The sequence below is a fragment of the Anguilla anguilla genome, chromosome 4 (genome assembly GCF_013347855.1).
Source record: "Anguilla anguilla isolate fAngAng1 chromosome 4, fAngAng1.pri, whole genome shotgun sequence".
NCBI classification, from domain to species: domain Eukaryota; kingdom Metazoa; phylum Chordata; class Actinopteri; order Anguilliformes; family Anguillidae; genus Anguilla; species Anguilla anguilla.
Window position 1 is genome coordinate 38,720,787 of NC_049204.1, and position 19,376 is coordinate 38,740,162.

At 40.5% G+C, this 19,376-nt stretch overlaps 1 protein-coding gene across 2 annotated transcripts in view; it reads left to right on the top strand.

The window, feature by feature from the left end:
• dpp6a (dipeptidyl-peptidase 6a) overlaps window positions 1-19,376 on the top strand; it is a 269,988-nt gene that overhangs the window by 30,630 nt on the left and 219,982 nt on the right. Inside the window, exon 1 of one of the 2 annotated variants that reach the window (XM_035415609.1) lies at window positions 952-1,387. The exons of the other annotated variant lie outside the window; for it this stretch is intronic. Within the exon in view, the coding sequence (XP_035271500.1) occupies window positions 1,337-1,387 (51 nt within the window). The 5' untranslated portion in view covers window positions 952-1,336. Of the gene's footprint in view, window positions 1-951; window positions 1,388-19,376 lie in introns of those variants that run through there. 2 annotated transcript variants of the gene reach the window in all.

Genomic DNA, 19,376 nt, shown 5'->3' on the forward strand with positions numbered 1-19,376 from the left:
ACATTCTTGTTATTTGTTTCCAGTTATATAATTCCAGTTATGAAAGTCCTTTCATTGCAAGGGTTGTCATATGTTGCTCCACTGTATGCATTAATGGAAATTAATTAATCTATTTATGAAAACCTATGACCAAGGTTTAGCTTTCTATTCATGGGTTGGCATGGGTTCTATTGTGTCTCGTATCTTGTCTCTCCAGTGTCTCAAAAATATCCTACAAAAAAAGGTCATCTTAAACTATAGTTTATTGTAACAGGCCAGCTATATGTTGTTTAATTCTACATTTCAAATATCGATCAATGGGTTGGGAGAGGGTAAGATTTGAATTAAAGCCATCCTTCCACCTCTGACGAGGTTGTAGCCTACTCTTGTCCCTGACGAAACTGAGACTACCATGGGGCAATTCAATTAGGACGAATGTAGCGCCTCATTTGGCGAGACAATTTATGCTATTCTGTCAAAATATGACAATTAGTTTTTCAGTATTCCGAATTCTTAGATTTATTCGAGGCACGTGTGGCCATCACATATCATTAAACTTCTTCGAAAATGCAAATTGCCTTTGTAACGCTGTCATAGGCTACAGCCGGCTACGTGACCACTAAAAGGACAGGGCTTGCATACATTCTGTTGTAGGTATATTCATTGCGCTTAATCGACTCTGCCTGTTGCCTAGACATGGTAGTAATTGTAATTAAAACGAGATTGGAGACGATTTAATAATTCGACTGCACACTGGTGCACAAAATTTCCGTCTACATTAAAGAGCATCATCTGCACTCATTGTTGGAGTGTTAGCTGTGGTTTCAGGACTCATAGCTAACAGACTGACGTATGTTCCATAATAGAAATGGGAGCATTACGTTTTCATGAACAGATGTTTGTCGTGGCCCCCCCTGTCTAATCAGACAGCCTAACATTGACATGTATACGAAATCTCTTTTTCCAGTTGACAAGTTAAATCCTGTTAAAATAACATCGGAACACTGGATGAGATACAAAAACGTGGAGATCCCTCACGATTTTACACCTCGTAATATCAATATTTGCATTTAAAAAATCAAGTTTCCTCCATGTCTGAATCATTTTCAGTCCCCGCACGGGTAACCTACAAGAGATGCCCAGCGTGTGCTACTATCAATCAACAGGATAGCGACCATACAAAGCACCGTAGAGATCATATGTCCATGCAGGGCAAACCTGTTCGCTGAACTATCTAGCCAGATTTAGGAACAGGCGGAAAACTGAGAGGAGACGGAGACAGGAGGAAGCTGGAAGCGCTTACACGGACCGAAAGTGAACAGGATTTGTTGTTAAAGGATTTTACAGTTTTGTGAAAATGAGGGAAAAGGATTTAATTGAGACGGCAAAAATGCAGGGGAATATGATGGTAAGTGTGAAGTGGTGGTCTTTGTTGTGATTTTCACCTTAAACGATTTAATTCATACGATGTTCGGGCTAGAATGATACCCCCGGCTGAAGTAAAGATTAAACTGTATTTTGTGTTTACATATTTGGACGCCTATGAAACTGGTGGAAGAAAAGGGCTTTCGTTTGTCACCAAAGACACGCTTTATTTTACACACGTTTTGGTTAGCTGCAGAAATGGTTAGAATGCATTTTCATACGTTTCAGATGGTTAGTTGTTCCTACGGACGAACCATCTCCGGCAGATTAGCGAAGACGTGATGGTAACGGCATAAAAGGTGGTATAAAACAACAACATTTGTATTCTTTAAAAAGTCGAAGTTGTGTCCTTTCAAATATACGATAAATTAAATGGGAATTGCGCTGCGTAGTAATTACCCAAAGCCATGACAGCTTTGGAAAATTAAACTTTGCAAGTTGTTTCATTAATTTAACTTATGAGAAAAATTGCTTGATTAAAATACTGAGTTAAATTGTTTGACCTTTTACTTCTTTTATGTTGACTTATGCTTGGCGGGCAAACGTGACCTTTTGTGCACCCTCTCCTCTTGTGCTGGGAGCGAAGTCATTAAAATTTTACCACGCCTTAAGCTGCGAATGCTAATGTTGGGATATTACAGTTACCTGCGATATGGAATTTAGATCAAGGCTTGGTGGATGATACGCGTAGATTAGTAGTACAGTATTTTGTCTACCCGATGTTTTTGTGAACTATTAGCAACTGTTTCCAAAAGCGCTTCACAGATGCAACAATGCACTTCTGTGGCACAAATATAAGGCCTTCTTTAATAATGTCTAGACTTCGCTCGATTATGCTATCCTAGAGGGTTTTTAACGTAAAAGACGCGGATAAGTGACTCATCCTAAAAAAAGTCCCTTTGGTACAGAGATCAAGACAGCATTTTTTGATGTGTCATTCTAAAAGTCAAGGCAGTGGATGCTGTTAGTGTTATATTGAGAAATATCCTGCAGCAGTGGACAACCATGAGATATACGGCAGTCTGAATCCAGCACACAACAGACAGTCAGATCTGTATGAAGTTTTCTTTCACACCAACATTTTCATTACCATGTAATGTCATGGATCTGTAATCCCATGGGTATTTCTGACAGCACAGGGGCTAATGTGTGGGTCTCGTGTTCTTGCTAAATTGTTTTCCCCCTTTCTTGGGATTGCTAGTTGCACTATACTCTGCCCTCAGTGTTTTACCCATTGAAATGACCCATGAACCAGTGGCTGGTTTTCCGATTATTAGCCTGCATGATTTTAAGATGTGCACATCTCTTGCTGATGACAACTACAAACCTGTGGGTGCCTAATGAGTATCTAATGAATGCTCATGTGGTGGTAACCTCAGGAACAATGGCAGACATAAGCCAACCCCAACCCAGCAAGCTAAGGCCAATTGTGTTCCACCAGTGTGGACTCCTAGTCAGAGGTGGAAAGTCCAGGGGTCAGAAAGTAAACATCCTGCCATACGTTTCTTACACCCATGAACTGAGCCTGCTCATTTCACAAAATACTGTAATTCTACCTGCTGGCTGAAGAATTGTTCTAATTAGCAAATACAGGTGGTTGGAACAAAATACTAGGCATACATTTTACCTTTAGAACCTGGATTTTCCACCTCTGCTCCTGGTCATAATGACATAGACCAGGCTTGAATTCTTCATGGTGAGGATATATGGCTTGGGTGGTTGCTGGTGTTTCAGAAATCATCACTCTTACTTATTCAATACCTGTTTTTAATATAATAATCTATATACTGGTAGAGCCCTCTATTAACTGCCTTCTGAGATTAACCAGTGGCCTCCTCCCTCCATATAGGATAGGTAAGTGAGACCTCGCTGTACCTTCATATTTAAAATACAAATGCTTATATTTCTGCTGTGGTTGTATGCTACCTAATGAGCTTATATGGACCATACAGTGCATAAATAACTTAGCTTAGGCATTTTGCAAAACTGAAAAATTTTGCTAAAAGACTGTGTGTTCAAGTCTTGAGTTTGCCAAGACTCGACCCTTGAAAAGGCTACTCCAAATCATGACACTGTACGGTAAACCTGACATTATGAATGCATCAGTTATGGAATTTAAGTGGAGTAAGTATTCAGCAAGAAAATAAATGGTGGTATGTAAATAAATAGAAAAAAATCCTCTACCCTAGAACTCGCATATGGCAATCAGATGTTAATATTGGATCTCCAGAGAACATGCACCCTTGTGTGGTTGATCTAGCACTGGGATATATCATTCTGCTTTGAGCATCTTTGTTCTAGGAGACTGCAGGAAATTTTCAATGAAAATGTATGTGGCACTTTGTTACTTTGAAAGTAGCAGCCCAGTATAGAACAATGTCTTGATCATTTTGGTAATATTGCTATCAATGTTTTTGTCAGTGCATGTCAACAGTCTGCATTATTAAGTATGACGTGAATATAATATGCAGATTAATTGTGGCTCTACTTCATAAAATAAGCAACTGCTGTCTTTGTTTCATTTTACTTACAATGGCATATTTAGATCTTTTTTTTTTTTGGAAAAAATATTCATTCGAATTTTAGAGCTTTAAAAATGACTTGCGAAACATTTATTTCAATCAACAGTCACCACCTGTATAGATGTAACACATGGTATTACAGATTATATATATTATATGGTACCAAACAGCAGGATTTTTATATTGACTTCTTTTTGTAATTAATTCATTTCATAATGACTTTTTTTTAAAGGGCTGTAATTCATTTTGATGCATGATTAATTTGAATAGCTTTTGCACACAGAAGGTCTGAATTCTGAAATGGATCTCTAACATTTGAACCAGTGGTTGTGATTTTTTAATGTGTCAGGAATTTAACTTCCATCAGTCTGAGTGAGTCGGAAATTAACTGAGAAATTGTTTCCTTTTCCATTGGAGGAGACACATATTTTTGACACACAGTGGGGTCTTTCTTAAACCCCATTTGAAAATGATGGATCTATTGTGCACAGCAGTGCTACTCCATTGTTGAGTTGCAGGTTATGGAAAATTTCTTTTAAGTTTGTGTGTGTGTGTGTGTGTGTATGTGTGTGTGTGTGCAGCTCATTGTGACATTTAGCCAATCAAAGATTTATATTTTAATAGATTATTATCCATCCATCCATCCATCCATTATCTATACCTGCTTATCCTGTGCAGGGTCGCGGGGGTGCTGGAGCCTATCCCAGCGTGCATTGGGCGAGAGGCAGGAATACACTCTGGACAGGCCGCCAATCTATATATAGCTTATTAGCTTCTTTGAAACTGTGGTTTTTAAGTGTATGAAAAATAAACATTGTGTGCCTGAGTTCATGACAGGCAGGGCCCTGATCTCAACCACATGAAGTTTGGGTAAGCGTCCAGTGAGAAAAAAGAACAAGGTCTTTCACATGGAGAGCTAATTGTCTCTCTTATCAGGAGTTGTGCTTGATAAGTGAACACTTACTTTAGCGCTTCCAGATTTCAGCCATACAATTCAATGGCAGTTGTGGTTGCTTAATGAGAAATAGTGTTGCATTAACACATTATATGAGACTTATGAAGGATGCCATCACTATCTGAAAAGAAGGTAAGAGTTTTGACCATTTCCTTAACTGAATGTTGACCACATTTCATATTTTGAACGTGTTTCCAAGTTGGCTATGTCTAGCATTAATCCACAGGAGTTAATGCTGTTAATTGTGGTTTTGCATCCAAACATAAGGCATAGCCACCAGTAGGTGTTCCAGAAAGAGCAGTCAGCTCAGATGGGTTCATGTTGCCATCAATTGGTTTCATGTCCACTGGATTTTTATTACAATATTAGTTTTTTCATTTTTATGTATACGTTAACACTCCTAATATCCCTATATGTCATCATATTGTAGCTCAGGGATCCATAACCTTGTACTGGGGAGCCAGTACTGGAGAGCCAGTTCATTATTAACACTTAATTGAGCAAATTAAGCAGCTGAATCTGCTACATGGCTTATTGGGTTATATGAAGCCACATCAGGGTTGTGGACAAAGTACATAACCAACTTTTGTAACAGAAGTCATTTTATGCAATGTTAGTGAGAAATGCCTGCATGTGGATTCATTCATTTTTTTATGTACAACAAAGCAGAATCATTTTGGATCCCTGTCTTTCCACTGTGACAGGTCATACCTTTACCTTTATGTGATACACATCACAATTTTACATTCATGTCATGATATCCATCTAACCCCTGCTCCTGTATTGTGATATGCCTCACATGATTGACCTTATATTGTAATATTCCTATCATGATGAACATGCTGGCACAAAGCCCTAATATCTACATAATTCTTCCATTTGTTTCAGAAGCGATTAGGAAGGTCAGTGGCATTAATCTCAGGCATAACTCCAAATGGAAGGTTTACATTAAAATTTCAATGTGATTAAGTAAAAATTAAGAGGATGTTTTTGTTCCCTCACCAGATAAAAACCTCTGTTGGCTTTCTGGATTCCACCCATAAGCCACTCTCAGAAGATTAAGGCATTCCGATATTCCCTTTGTTCACGGTGACAAGTTTAAAGCGGATTTCAGTCGCGCGTTTACAGTTTTGCTTTTAATGGCAGAACCCAAGGCGTCATTGGGGAATAAAACTTGGGCCGGCATTCAGTGCCTTGATTCCCATCCCTCCTGTCCCTTGGGCTGTCGCTTTAGCGTTGATGGAGGAGCACATCACACTCACTGTCGGTTTGTATTCACAATGAGTTTTTGTGCTTGTTTATCGGATTGCGCTTTGGCCTGTGGCAATTGGACCATTCCGGAAAAGCGACCTGATTTATAGTGACCTTTACATGAGATGTCATTTCTCAAAGTGCCCGGACGTCGTGAATTTTATTATGCGTCTTAGAAACGATGAACCATATTGCCCTTCTAAACGGTTATGGATGACTGGGGGGGTGGCCGAGTGGGGTGGTAGGCTATATTCTGTCTGTGTAGGGCTCCTTCATTTTTGGTAAGAAATTCAAGCAGGTTTTTTCTGTTGTATGTAGACATACAGTGAGCACCATAATGTTTGGGACAAAGACATATTTTTTTTGATTTGGTTCTGTACTCTACATTTGTAATCAAACAATTCACATGCGGTTAAAGTGCACATTCTCAGCTTTTATTTAAGAGAATTGTTATACATTTTGGTTTCGCAGTGTAAAAATGACAGAACTTTTTATAAATAGTCCCGCGTCATAATGTTTGGGACAAATGATGTCACAGGTGTTTCTGATTAATCAGGTGTGTTCAATTGCTTTCTTAGTGCAGGTATAAGAGCTTTCAGTATCTTGATTCAATATTCTGATTCTAGCCTTTTTCTTACCTTTGGAGTCTGTTATTGGCATTTGTCAACAAGGCCAGAGTTGTGCCAATGGAAGTCATGGCAGCCATTTTGAGGACGTGAGGATGAAAAATAAGAAAAAACAGACATAGGCAAAATCTTAGACTAACCAAAATCAATGGTTTGAAACATTATTCAGAAGAAAGATAGCACTAGTGACCTCAGAGATCACAAAGAGCCTGATACAGTATGCCAATGAAGACCTCTACAGTTGATGACTGAAGAATTCTCACTGTAATGAAGGAAAACCTCCAAAAAGTTGTCCACCAGATCAGAAACACCCTACAGGAGGCAAGTGTGGATCTGTCAGCGATTACTGTCCACAGAAGACTCCATGAACAGAAATACAGAGGCTACACTGCAAGATGCAATCCACTGGTTAGTCACAAAAACAGGATGGCCAGATGACAGTTTGCTAAGAAATGCCTAAAAGAGCCTGCAGAGTTCTGGGTCTTGTGGACAAATAAGAAGAGGATTTGCTTGTATCGGACTGATGGCAAGAGCAAATTGTGGGGGCCAAAAGGAATTTCCACATTTTCACTTATGACTGCCTTTTTAAAATGGGAATTATGATTTTTTTTTAGTGAAGGTTACCTTTTCCCACGCTCATCTTATAAGTGGCATTTTTTTTAGTTCACATGTACTTTTTACATGTACTGTAGGATGTTTATGTGGTTTGTGAACACATGATTTTTTTCATGGGTCATAAGCTGTTAATGTTTGATTAGGTTATTTTCCATTCCTTCAGCTTCTCACAAAATGCCCCACTTGCACTCATAATCCTTCTCCTTTATTTTTTCTTTTGACTCTTGAAAGCATTGCAGCTAACTGGCTCTGTGTTTTTAATGTTAGCTACCGCAAAGAATCTCTGAAATTGGCCACACCACAACTACTGTGTCTCAAAATGGTTAATGGAATTGGCATGGCGTTCTCAGAGATGGGTGTGACAGTCACAATATTTGATTCACACAATTTTGCTGATGTATTTTCTAATGGTCATTTTCAAATGTGGTACATTTCTATGTAAACCCAATGTATTGTATCTGTATTTTTTCCACCTATAATTTTTGGCCTCTCCTGTTTGGTCCCTGGCTTGGGCCAGTTGGCTCTTGTGATAATCTGTGCCAGTGACTTGTTTAAGTAGGCAGTATACTTCGTACGAAGTAGAACTTTTTGAGCAAAACGAAGCAATCAGAACAACTGACGAACAAAAAGACGTGGTGTTGTGTGTTCTTATGGTGCAGTGTGCGACGGCCTCCAGGGAGAACTTTTCGAAAAGTTCTTTCTTGTTCTCCGACCTCCCCCTCTCAGCTATTGGTCCAAATATCACATAGTTGGGTACGTCACCGTTGAGAGTTCAGAGGGCTGAATTCACATGCTAATGTACGGAGAGTCAACGCCAATCTCTCTTCTGTAGAGATGGGAATTCTGTGAGTTCCCGCATGTTTGATGAATGGTGCTACTCGTTTCAACAAGTCATCAAAATGCCTAGCACACATTCGGAAATAAGAGAAAGTGGACCCCCTTGTCTAAACTCGCATTTGCCGAATGTACAGACAAAACTCTCCATTCTCCGTCCTACTCTGATTTAGAGGACGAACGTACTGTCTTCTTCGCCTTTTTTTCTTCTTTTGCATAGCTAGATAAACTAAAGCCACTTTAAACTCTTTAAACTTTTTGTTTTGTGTTGTGATCTCGCATAGCCCTTCTCTTTATACATCCATGGCGAGACGGAGGTCTGGTTGAGATTTCAGCCCCGGTTAATAGCTGCCTTGTAATTATTCACGCCCCAGCGGCGCGGTGCGGTGTTCTCACTGAGTATACCGACAACAGTGTTCGTGGACATTTTCGTCGGTGGTTCTCAATCCTGAAGTTCTTTCTTCTTACTGAGTATACTGCCAGCTTTAGCCGAAGGTTAAATTGTGACCAAGGTGATAGGCATGTTTCAGGAATTGAGACACACCATTAACTCTTTGGTCTAATGTTATCAGATTGCTGTTTGTGTTCACCATGACTGAGAGGAACTGAGGCTTGACAGCTGTGTGTGAGGGTCAGGGATGCTCTATCAGCACTAGAGTAATTAAGTCTAATCCACCCATTTACATAATTAAAGTCAACACTTTGATGTTATGTCACGTTGGTTGATGCGTATCTTCAAGAGGGTTTATTCCTCTTTAACACTGTGCTTCTGGAATTAATTCAGCAGTTTTTTTCTTCTTTTTTACCTTCTTTTAATCACAGATGCTAAATAAGACATTTATAAAATAACTTTCTCTGCAGTGTAACCTAACTGTAATAACAATCATTTGTTTTCAATGTACTTTTTTCGCACTCAAGTATTCTTTGTGAAATGATCATGATGGAGCAATCAATAACAACTACAACAAACACTTTAGGCCCATATGTCCAGTTCATGGTTTACTTCCAGGTTGATGGTTGAGGTGCATATGTCGGTGCATATGTCAGCAAATAGCTACCGTGTCTCCTTTATGAAAATGGCTTTGTTTTATTACTTTAGCTCTAACAATAGCAAGGTGTGGCTATGATAAAAAATCAAGCATACATTCTCTCTCCCATGTTCCTGGTTTGGTTTGTTGCACGTTCTCCCAGGCCTAAGCAATCAATCATAACTCAGCCAGCCAAGACCAGGCTGGGTTCCTCGCAAAATAATGAGTTTACAATAGATGAATATTTCATGGTGAGCTTTGCTTCCCTGTCTTAAGCCAGCGTGTGTGTTTGCCCCCTGAAATTTATTGGGACTTCAGAGTAGACATATTTTTTGAAGGGTCAATGCTTAAAGCTCATCATTCACCACGTCCTGCATGCAAAGACTCATACAGTCAGTAGAAGGATTGGAGAATTTTGTACACTGGAATTGTGGGAGTTATTGATATATACTTAAGCTGACTCAATTATTTAAATAGAAAAACATTTCAGAGAAAGGGTGAGAGCAATATGGTGATGTACCCTGGGTGTAATTCTGTTTTTATATTTAGGTTGCATACTTTACTGTATTTCACTGGCCACCACTTGGTTCAGGAAATTATTTACAAGCAGTCACTGGAAGTCGCTGGTAGACCAGAGTTCACATAACAAATGATTCTGTATGCAATTAGCGGATAATTTGGCAGTCTGTTTTAGAGATGCTAACGAGGGAGGAAGAGGGAGAGGAAGTCACAGAGGGAGAGGGAGGGAGAAGGAAAGAGAGGTGGGAATGTAGGAAAGGGAACAGATTTCAAGGAAGATAAATTATTAACAATTAAGATCATAATAACATAACAATAGTATGAATCATATTTAATGCTGCAGATTTCATAACAATAAAAACATGATTTGTAATTCAGTAACATTCTACTTTATTGCTTATTTCTATGGTATTTAACCAAGAAAAAAAATCCAGTGGTTACAAATCTTTGACAATAAAACATTTTTATTTGAGTATGAGAGAATGGGAGAGTGAGAGAAATGCAAAAAGAAGCATTTAGGCTACATGTTCCTAATCATATTTCTCTTTACTCTGTGTCTTCATATATGTGTGTGTGTGAGTGTATGTGTGGGTGGGTTGCATGCACATTCTAAAAACCATAGAGCATATATTTTTTATTACATTTTGAATATTGCACCACCTGCAATTAACTAATAGAGTCAAATGGGTGTACAGAAAGCCCATGCTTTTTCAGGAGGTGAGGTGGAACATCTTTGTGTTGAACATTATTGCTGATTTCCCTGATCCAAGCTCATTAGAACTGGGATGCCATGAGCCAGTTCCCAGTACTCACTCCTGCCGTTGAGTGTAATTATATTTCATGGCCGGGTGTGTGTGTGCAGAATGATAAAACCCAAGATATTTATTGTCTGTAATCGCCTTGTTTGAATAGAATTGGGCATCCAGTGACATGTCTGGCATACTTTGGAGAGCCAGGCCAGACAATAAGATGCAGATAGTGAGAGAGACAGAGAGAGGCAGAGAGGAATGAGAGAGAGCAGGTGAAGCACTGTCATATGTTTAAACAGAGATCATTGTAGTTTGCTGATATGATCATCCTTGTGTGAATGGGGATAGTGGAGTGTAGTTTAGTGTAAAGAAATTTTTAAAACTATACAGTAAAGTAGTCACAACCAGGGGCATTGTGACCACACTTTGGTTTGCCATTCAGACCTTCAAACCCAGGGATTCTTCTTGACCTGTTGTACCTGCACCTACATCTGTAATCTTTCTTATTATTGATAGTGTGTTGGTTGGTGGAGCAGTGCTGGTGTCAGATGAGGTAGTGATTTGATTGGTGGAGCAGTGTTCTTGTAAGTGGAGGTGGTGTTTTGATTGGTGGAGTAGTGTTGTTGCAAGGTGTTGTCTTAATTGTTGGAGCAGCGCTGGTGTAATATCTGTTTTTGTCGATTGGCAGCTACAGTGTTGTTTTGTCAGTGGAGATGGTGTTATGGACTGTGACCGTGACACAGCATGGATGCTTCTCTGTTGTGTGAAGCAAGCTGTTTGAAAAAGCATGGTCAGAATGTAATCCTCCAAGGAAGATAGATGAGTAAATATCTGGGTAGATTATTTTGGGTGAGGTTTGTGTTGTTCAGTTTTATTCACTAATACTATGTCCGCAGATATGCCATTTTTGTTGATTTGTAAAGTTGCCAGACTCTCTTTTGGTAGGCCTAAGTATCTCTAATATGAACAGAAACAGTACTGCTACCAACAGTTCTTCTACCAGATCTGAAATTATTTCTATTGAACATTTCAGCGCAACAGCAGAAAGGAACTGTGGGGGGGGGAGGGGGGGGGGAGGGGAGATGAATCACTCTTTTTAATGGAATTCTACATTTTTGTCTCCCTAAAGCAAGGCATTGTTGATGACCCTTTTCGGGAAATCAATTTATACTTTTACCAAGCAACTCTCCTCCTGCAGTCTGTGCAAATGCAGGGCTTTCTACACCAAGGTGGCCTTTTATGGAATCGCATCTACTGGGAGAGAACATTTTATTTTGTTTTATTTTACTTTGAGGATGCAAATGCTGTTCGTAAATGCTATGGCAAAGGCCAGCTCTGTTCAGAACTTCAGAATGAGGTGTGTCTGAATCAGTTTAGTGCATGTGGCCTCACAAGGGCACGTGGCTCCTGCAGGGCACGGTTTCAGACTGCACTGAGCTGAAGGTGTGACAATGGTGTGACAGTGCACTGGCTAATCAGGACGCTTTCCGTATTCCCTTCAAACGAGAAGTTGTATCAAGTATATTTCCATTCTATTTCCATTCCATTCTACTCTGACAATCACTGGCTATGGTCATGTTTGATTGTACATTGTGTCCTTAGTAGGATACAAAATTATTAAATGAATGTTGAATTAGGCTATATTGTGTACATTTTTACTAATAATAATGTTATTGACATATTTCATGAAACATTGAACATGTACGTTAGTGTCCTCAATATACCAAAAAATGATTCTTGCACAGTAAAGTATCCTCATTGGACTCATATGCACTCTATAAGAGTTGAATTAACACTGGATATTTCCCTGTGTACATTCCTGTGTTTGCTCTGTGCCAACATATGCCTCAGTATTATCTGGCTGCCTAGATAACTTCCTTAAAATGGAGTTCCCAGTTTGGAATTTTGTGGAATTTTCTGACCTGTTAAGTCCATTTAAAATACCCATGTACCATGCATTTGAGCCAGTCTTCTCCAGCCAAGCAGCCGACCCCTTTCCACATTAAAGTACTGACAAAGGAATGAAACTGCCAACAGTGGTGCAAATGTGGATCTGCGCCACTCCAATATACCAGTCTCTCAAAAACGCTGATTTTTGCACCAGCAGAAGGCTTTGACACAAAAGCATGTGCATTTGTGTCAAAATAGAGCCCACTGACTCTTAGCGAATTTTCAGCTCTCATTGTCTCGCTGTACAGTTTCTGCATTCTGAGCTACTAGCACTCTATTTTAAGTATAAAAATGTTCATCGAGTTCCACTTAGGTATTCCAGCAGGAATGTAATAAAACATCACATTAAACGCTGTATAAATTTCTGAGAATCCTGTTAAGCCATGCGGTGGGATCAGCGAGTGATCGTTTATTGGGGCTGTTTTTTCGGGAGGGAGAAAATCGATATTCTTGAGAACGAAAACAGCTGGCAAAAAGGAATCAGAGTTGTCACGGCGATCAGTGTGACATCGGTCTTACGGTCTCGGCCGGTCCACCTTCAGACAGAAAGGGGATTGAATGCCTTTCACGTCTAATTTTTCAGAAGAAAGGCGGCCGCAGTTGGGTGTAGCGCAGAGAGCCGGTAAGGCTTGAGCAGGTGAGGTCATTTGTAAAGCGTGAAGAGCCCTGAAAAAAGATTTTCTGTGCAGCTACATTCGAAAAGGGAGGTTTAATGACAGCCAGTTTGCCTGCAACTTAGATGCACTTAGTAGCTAATGCCCCTCTCTTGCTCCCTCTGACTGGTAGATGAAGAGGCACTTTCAAAGTCATGTCATTACTTTCTGTTCATTAAGAGAATGAAAAAAGGCTGGTTTTGTGATCCAGTAGAGAAGTTGCATACTGAGACGAGAACCTATTTTTCATTGCATTTAATGTATATTTTTTTCAGTCTGAGGCAGATTAAACTGGCGATTAGACATTTGAAACACATCTCTGTTGCTCTCAAGCTACACAAACAAACATGAGTTCTGTCGTGCAGTTGTGAATGAGAATAAGGAAAAGATGAAGTTCGTGGCATTTTTGTTTTTGATTTTCTATGCCTATCCCCTCCCACGCGCATTCGCTCACACCCACACACACACACTCTCAGATGCACACACTTACACAGCACACAAACACTCCGATGCACTCACTTACACAGTACACACACACACACACACACACACACACACACACACTCACTTGTGCACATTCAGATATATCTGTAGACTTCATGTGTAGAGCATACGGTAGTAAAAGGAGTCTTTGAGGCTGGCTTGCTATGTGAGTGGAGAGAACAGACCTGGCCCAAATCCCCCATAAAACTCTACAGAGAGAGGGAAAAAGACATGGTGGAGACAGAGAGAGGGAACGACAGCGGGGTTGAGAGAGAGAGAGAGAGGATGGCGCTTTCAGGCTGGCTTAATGAAGCACTGGAGCGCCAGCACCCCCTTGCTGTGCATCCTACGGCCGTGACAGATGCCTGCCTCACAGGTGCCCCCTGCGTGTAGCCCTGTGCCTATTAATTAACTGCCGAAGTGCACAGGAAATGTATTTCATGAGGGATGGTTAGCATGGGCCCCCCAAAAAGGTCATTCAAATCTAGGTTGATTTGTGTCCTGGAAACCGGGCTTGTTTCCATAGGAGGTATATGAAAGCCTGTGTAAGCACATAATGAAGGTAATGCTGCACCTGTCCTGGCAGTTTTTTCTTTGTCCATATCTTTTGAGGTAGCTCTGACATTCCAGCCCATACGTTTTCCAGTCATGTAGTCAAGAAAAGTAATTACCATAGCACTGATTATTTGCAATATTTCACTAATGAGTGGTAGGGAATAGTTCCAGCAATGGCTTCAAATCAAATCGAACTTTAATTGTATAGCACATTCTGAACAGAAGTTGCAACGCAATGGACTTCACACAGAATAAAATGATAATTAAAGAGGTAATAAGATTAGTATCTGTAAAACTACATTCAAAACATACAGTACATGACAAAAGTGAGAATACAACAATATGATAAGAATAACAAAAATCTAAGGTCTTGAACACAGGTGTCATAATCCAATCCTGGAGGGCTGCATTGTCTGCTGGTTTTCAGTGTGTTTCAGTGGCAGTGATTCATTCAAGTCATTGATTCTGTGTGAGGAATCTGCACACCCACACACCTTGTTTTCAAGGTCTTAATTGGTGGCTGATTGAAAAGAACCCACAAAAACCTGTAGACACTATCCTCCGCGACTTGAACCAAGACAAAAAATGTTATGTGAAAGCAAGGCAGGAACAAATCATATTTTTAGCAACTTGTGCTGTCCTAAGTTCCCTGGGTTGGCTGTTACAGAGCCAAGGGCCATTGTAACAGAGCTACCTCTGTGTTTGCTTTGGTTCTGCTTTTGGGGAGGACTAAAAAACTGGACCTTGAGGACTGGTGTGATCTGTGTCAAACGTACCTTAAAGACACACCAGAAATGTACTTACAGGAAAGGCCATGTAAAGAATTAGAAACGAATAAGTTAATCCTGAAGTCTATTTGAAAAATTACAGGTAGCCTAGACTGGGACTTTATTTTCTTTCAATTCCAGTTAAAAACCCTGGCAGCAGCGTTCTCTATAAGCTGTACCCAGTCTCTTTGCTTAGACCAGAGAACAGGACGTTCCAGTGGTCCAACCCTCTTGAGATGAATGCGTGCATTTAATTAACAGTGTCAACTCAGAAGAAAAAGGTCCTGACACTGGGAATATTCTTTTAATGATAAAAGATGGTCTTGGGCACATTTCTGATATGAGCATCAGAGTTCAAGTCATTATCAAAGATGACTCCTTGGTTCTCTGCCCGAGGTTTGGTGCTTTTAGATAATGATTCTGTGATTACTTTCTTGCTTGGGACCTTTTCACTTGCTAATTCAGTCTTGTCTTTTGAAATTAGAGAAAGTTGTGTGCCATCCACTAATTTCAGAGACATAATTGATCAGGGTATCAATGGAGCTGACGTCATCTGACATGACAGTAATGTACAGCTGGGTATTATCCACATAGCTAAGGAAACTGATACCATGCTTGTGGGTTACACTTCCATATGGCACCATGTTGGACCTGGGTCAAATATGTATTTGTTTTGGATTCAAATACTTTTCTGTGCTCTATTGATCTTGCCTGTTGGAACTGAGCCTGCCGATATGACCAGAAGGCACTTTTTGAGAGTATTTTATTGGGTCCAATACAACAGACAAGATCAGTAAAGTGTATAAAAGTATTTGAATCCAAAACAAATACGCATTTGACCCAGGTCTGGACCATGTACAGAACAGTCACAAGAATTGAGCCTTGTGGCGCCCTGCTTGTTACATCCCCGTTCACGGTGAAATGGTCACCCACAGAACCAAAAAATTCCCAGTTTTTCCCATGGCATGCAGGCAGGACTGCTGTCGTGGGCTATGCATGACAAATTGTGGTCACTCACTCACTCACTCATGGATGACCTTTGAGGGATGTTTTTTGGGATGCATGCACAGGTGTTGCTTCGTTTAGTAGGACGTTTAGTAGGACGCATGTGCAGGTGGTACAGCACAACATTTTTCAGCACAGCTTTATCGCCTAACGTTACTTTAGCTAACCCTAACATGTTCACGTTTCGCCTACTTTAGTTAACCTAGTTAGCGTGTACGGACCACCTACTTTAGTTAACCTAGTTAACGTGTACGGATGCTATCCTGCACGCATGTGTAGGAGCTAAGGACACACAGCTACGATACAGATGTATTGACACACAGAGGACAACAAATAACATTACAGAGGTGAGGACATGCCATAGCTAGCTAGCAATATAGTTAGTACAGGTGCGCCGTGGGTCTGGACGGTTTCGTGCTTGTTAACATAGCTCCTTAACCGGTTACTTACAGTACTAGAGAGCCCAACCCATGTAATGAAATATTTCATGATGGATTTTGTGGCTGTCAGTATCAAAAACCTAACTGAGGTCTAGAATAACCAAAACAGAGAACTTCTTTGCATCTAGACTGAGTCTAAGATAATCTGTGACTTTAGCTAGGTCTGGTTTTGTGCTGCACACAGCAATAAATCCAGACTGGATCTTCTCAGAGATTAGTGTTCAGGAAATCAGTCAGCCGAAAAAACAGCTTCTCTAAAGGAAGGTTAAGGTTGGAGATTGGTCTGCAATTACTAAGAATTGAAGAGTCCAGGGTGTCCTTTTACAGGACAGGTTGTTTTGTAACAGATTTAAGTGTAGATGGGAAATAGCCTCTCTAGCGGGAGTGGTTGATTGTGTAAAAAAGGTGGTCCGAAGAACGGGTAGGGGGAAAAAGATTTGTTACTAACATACTGAGTCAGTTCTTATTGATTATGGTAAAGGTGTCTGGAATAGCCTCTCGGAGATAAAGTATCACTTAAAAAGAAAGAATCACCTGTTCAATCAACAGCCTCGGCCTTTGTTATTAATTCAGATTTATAGTCCAGGCTTTATATATAAATCTCTTTGTTGATCTGATCTGGGGCCAAGGTGATATTTGTTAAATGGGGCAATTACTGACGGTCAGTACTATTTACAGCAGGGGTTAAGAACCTTGATCTTGGGGCGTTAGCCACTCACACTGGTCTGGAATCAGTCCACATTTGTCCTTTAATTGGCTGAGGATCAGTTCTTCAGAAGATCACCAAAATAAACTCTGCAAGCTGGGTCTGGACCATGGAAAGTGCTGTATTCATCTGGGAGTTAATGTTGTTTGAATACAGAACTCTAAGTATCCTGCTGCCACTGGGCACTCAGGTCCATGACATTACGTATGACAGTATGTGTCAGCTGTTGCATACTGCATCTGAAGCAGTCACAGTGTATTCTCTCGCTGTTCGGCATCTGGCGACAGGCTTTTGCATAGGAGTGGAAGCAGGGATCTTAGCGCAGAGCAAAATTGACACATCACCACTTAAGGCAAGGCTGAGACGGCTCATTAATTTCACAAAGGCTATTTCAGGGCATCTCCGTTTTTTCAAATGAGTGACATGATGGTATTTTTCTCAGTTGGGTAATGTAAGTAATGCTGTAGCCATCAGACACTTTCTCTGGTAACGCGTTGAATATGTCTTAAATGTCACTAAATGTAATACTGTCAAGGTCCAGTCCTATTGTTCTATTTTTGAGTTACAGTCATTAAATGTACCATTTTCTGGCTTTACTTTAGTGCTTTTCTTTTTACTTATGTCACAGTTTGAGCATGTTAACATGAAAGAAATGTGCGACACGTTGTTTATCACTTTATTCTTGTTTTATTGTTTTGATTCCTGTGCTCATACCTCACAGACAATTACTTTGATTTACATCTAATTATATACGTATTCATATAAACCATATTTTATTAATATTTCTTCTCCCAGTTCTATTTCTTGGGCAGCGTAATGGCTGCAACCTCCTCTATCAAGTTGAGAGGGCACAAGCAAGTGCAGACAAGCCAATTATGTGCTGCCTTTGGGCCTGCCCGCCACAGTCAGCACTGACACAATCTAGATTATAAAGCAGACCTACCACAGGGCTGCGTCCACACACTGGACACAGGGTCACGCTAGGATTTATGATTTGTGTATATAATGCAAGTACACGCTTTGAGCGAACTGCAGTAATTGCTGGTAGTATAGCAAGTTTATTTTTTAATTGCTATTTTGCTTGTTGTTTATTTTTTATTTTGTTTTTCTTTGTTTTTTTGGTGGTGCAGTGGGTAGCACTGTTACCTCAGAGCAAGAAGGTCCTGGGTTTGAATCCTGGCCTGGGCTTTTCTCTGTGGAGTTTGCATGTTCTCCCCATATCCGCGTGGGTTTCCCACAGTCCAAAATGAATTGGCTAATTGGAGACTCTAAATTGCCCATAGTGAATGGTATTTGTGTGCCCTCTGATAATGGATGGCAGCAATATTTTGCTCTTGTCTTATTGATTCTGTCCATTCTGTCTGTTCGCATCTTTCTTTGAATGTGTGTAATTGTCTTATTTCGTAGCAGGAAGTGGGTGTGTGGACTGATGAGGAGTTACTATGGAGCTTTGCTGTCTAGGTTGTGTGGTACTACAGAAGTCAAATGCAGAGATAATTGTTTCAGTGCTGTTCCAGGCGGAATTGTTTTTGTGCATGCATTCCAGCAGTGAAGGGGTTAACGTCTCTGAGCGACTCTCCTCTGGTATAGCCCTGCATCTCCTCCTCTCCTCTCAGCCGAGCCCAATTTGACTAAACAGCGTCATGGATGCTGGCTGCATCAGCCACTGTCTGTGCTCACCTGGGAGGCGTGCCAAAGCGGCGGGAAATGTCTGTCACTGAACCTCCCCACTTCAGGGCATAGACATGATCTATTGGGAGGGCTGTCAAATTGTGTATGCCCACAGCATCTGCACTGCAGCACTGCGGAAGGGCCTGCCAAGGATATTGTTCCTTTTGCAGCTATGGTTGAGTGAAAGGTGTTAGTGTTGACGACTGTATACTGTAACACAGGTCTATTGAGTTACAGCTGTGTGGATGACAGCTGTATATGTGCTGTAGGGTACAGACTGAAATGTGCTAGTGCTCCAAGTGAAAGGTGTTTGTGCTGGTGATGGCTTTGAATACAGTTATCTCAAAAAATGACTAAAAAACATTTTTGACTCAATTCAGCATTTAGCGGGTGAAATTAATTTTTTTTTTTTGCCTATTTTTAACACCGAATTCTTTAGATTTCCACAATTTCTTCCCAGTTTGAAATGTCCAATTGAAATGTTCTTCTGATCAGTATCCTCTGCCAGTTCACTAATAAGCAGATGAGCTCTCCTCCAGAGCACATCTTGTTAGCCACCTCCTCTTTTCTGTTCACAGTCTACCTCCAGTGCAGTCATGGTGTGGGAGGGGGAACTTCACACCAGGTTCAGGGACCACATTTC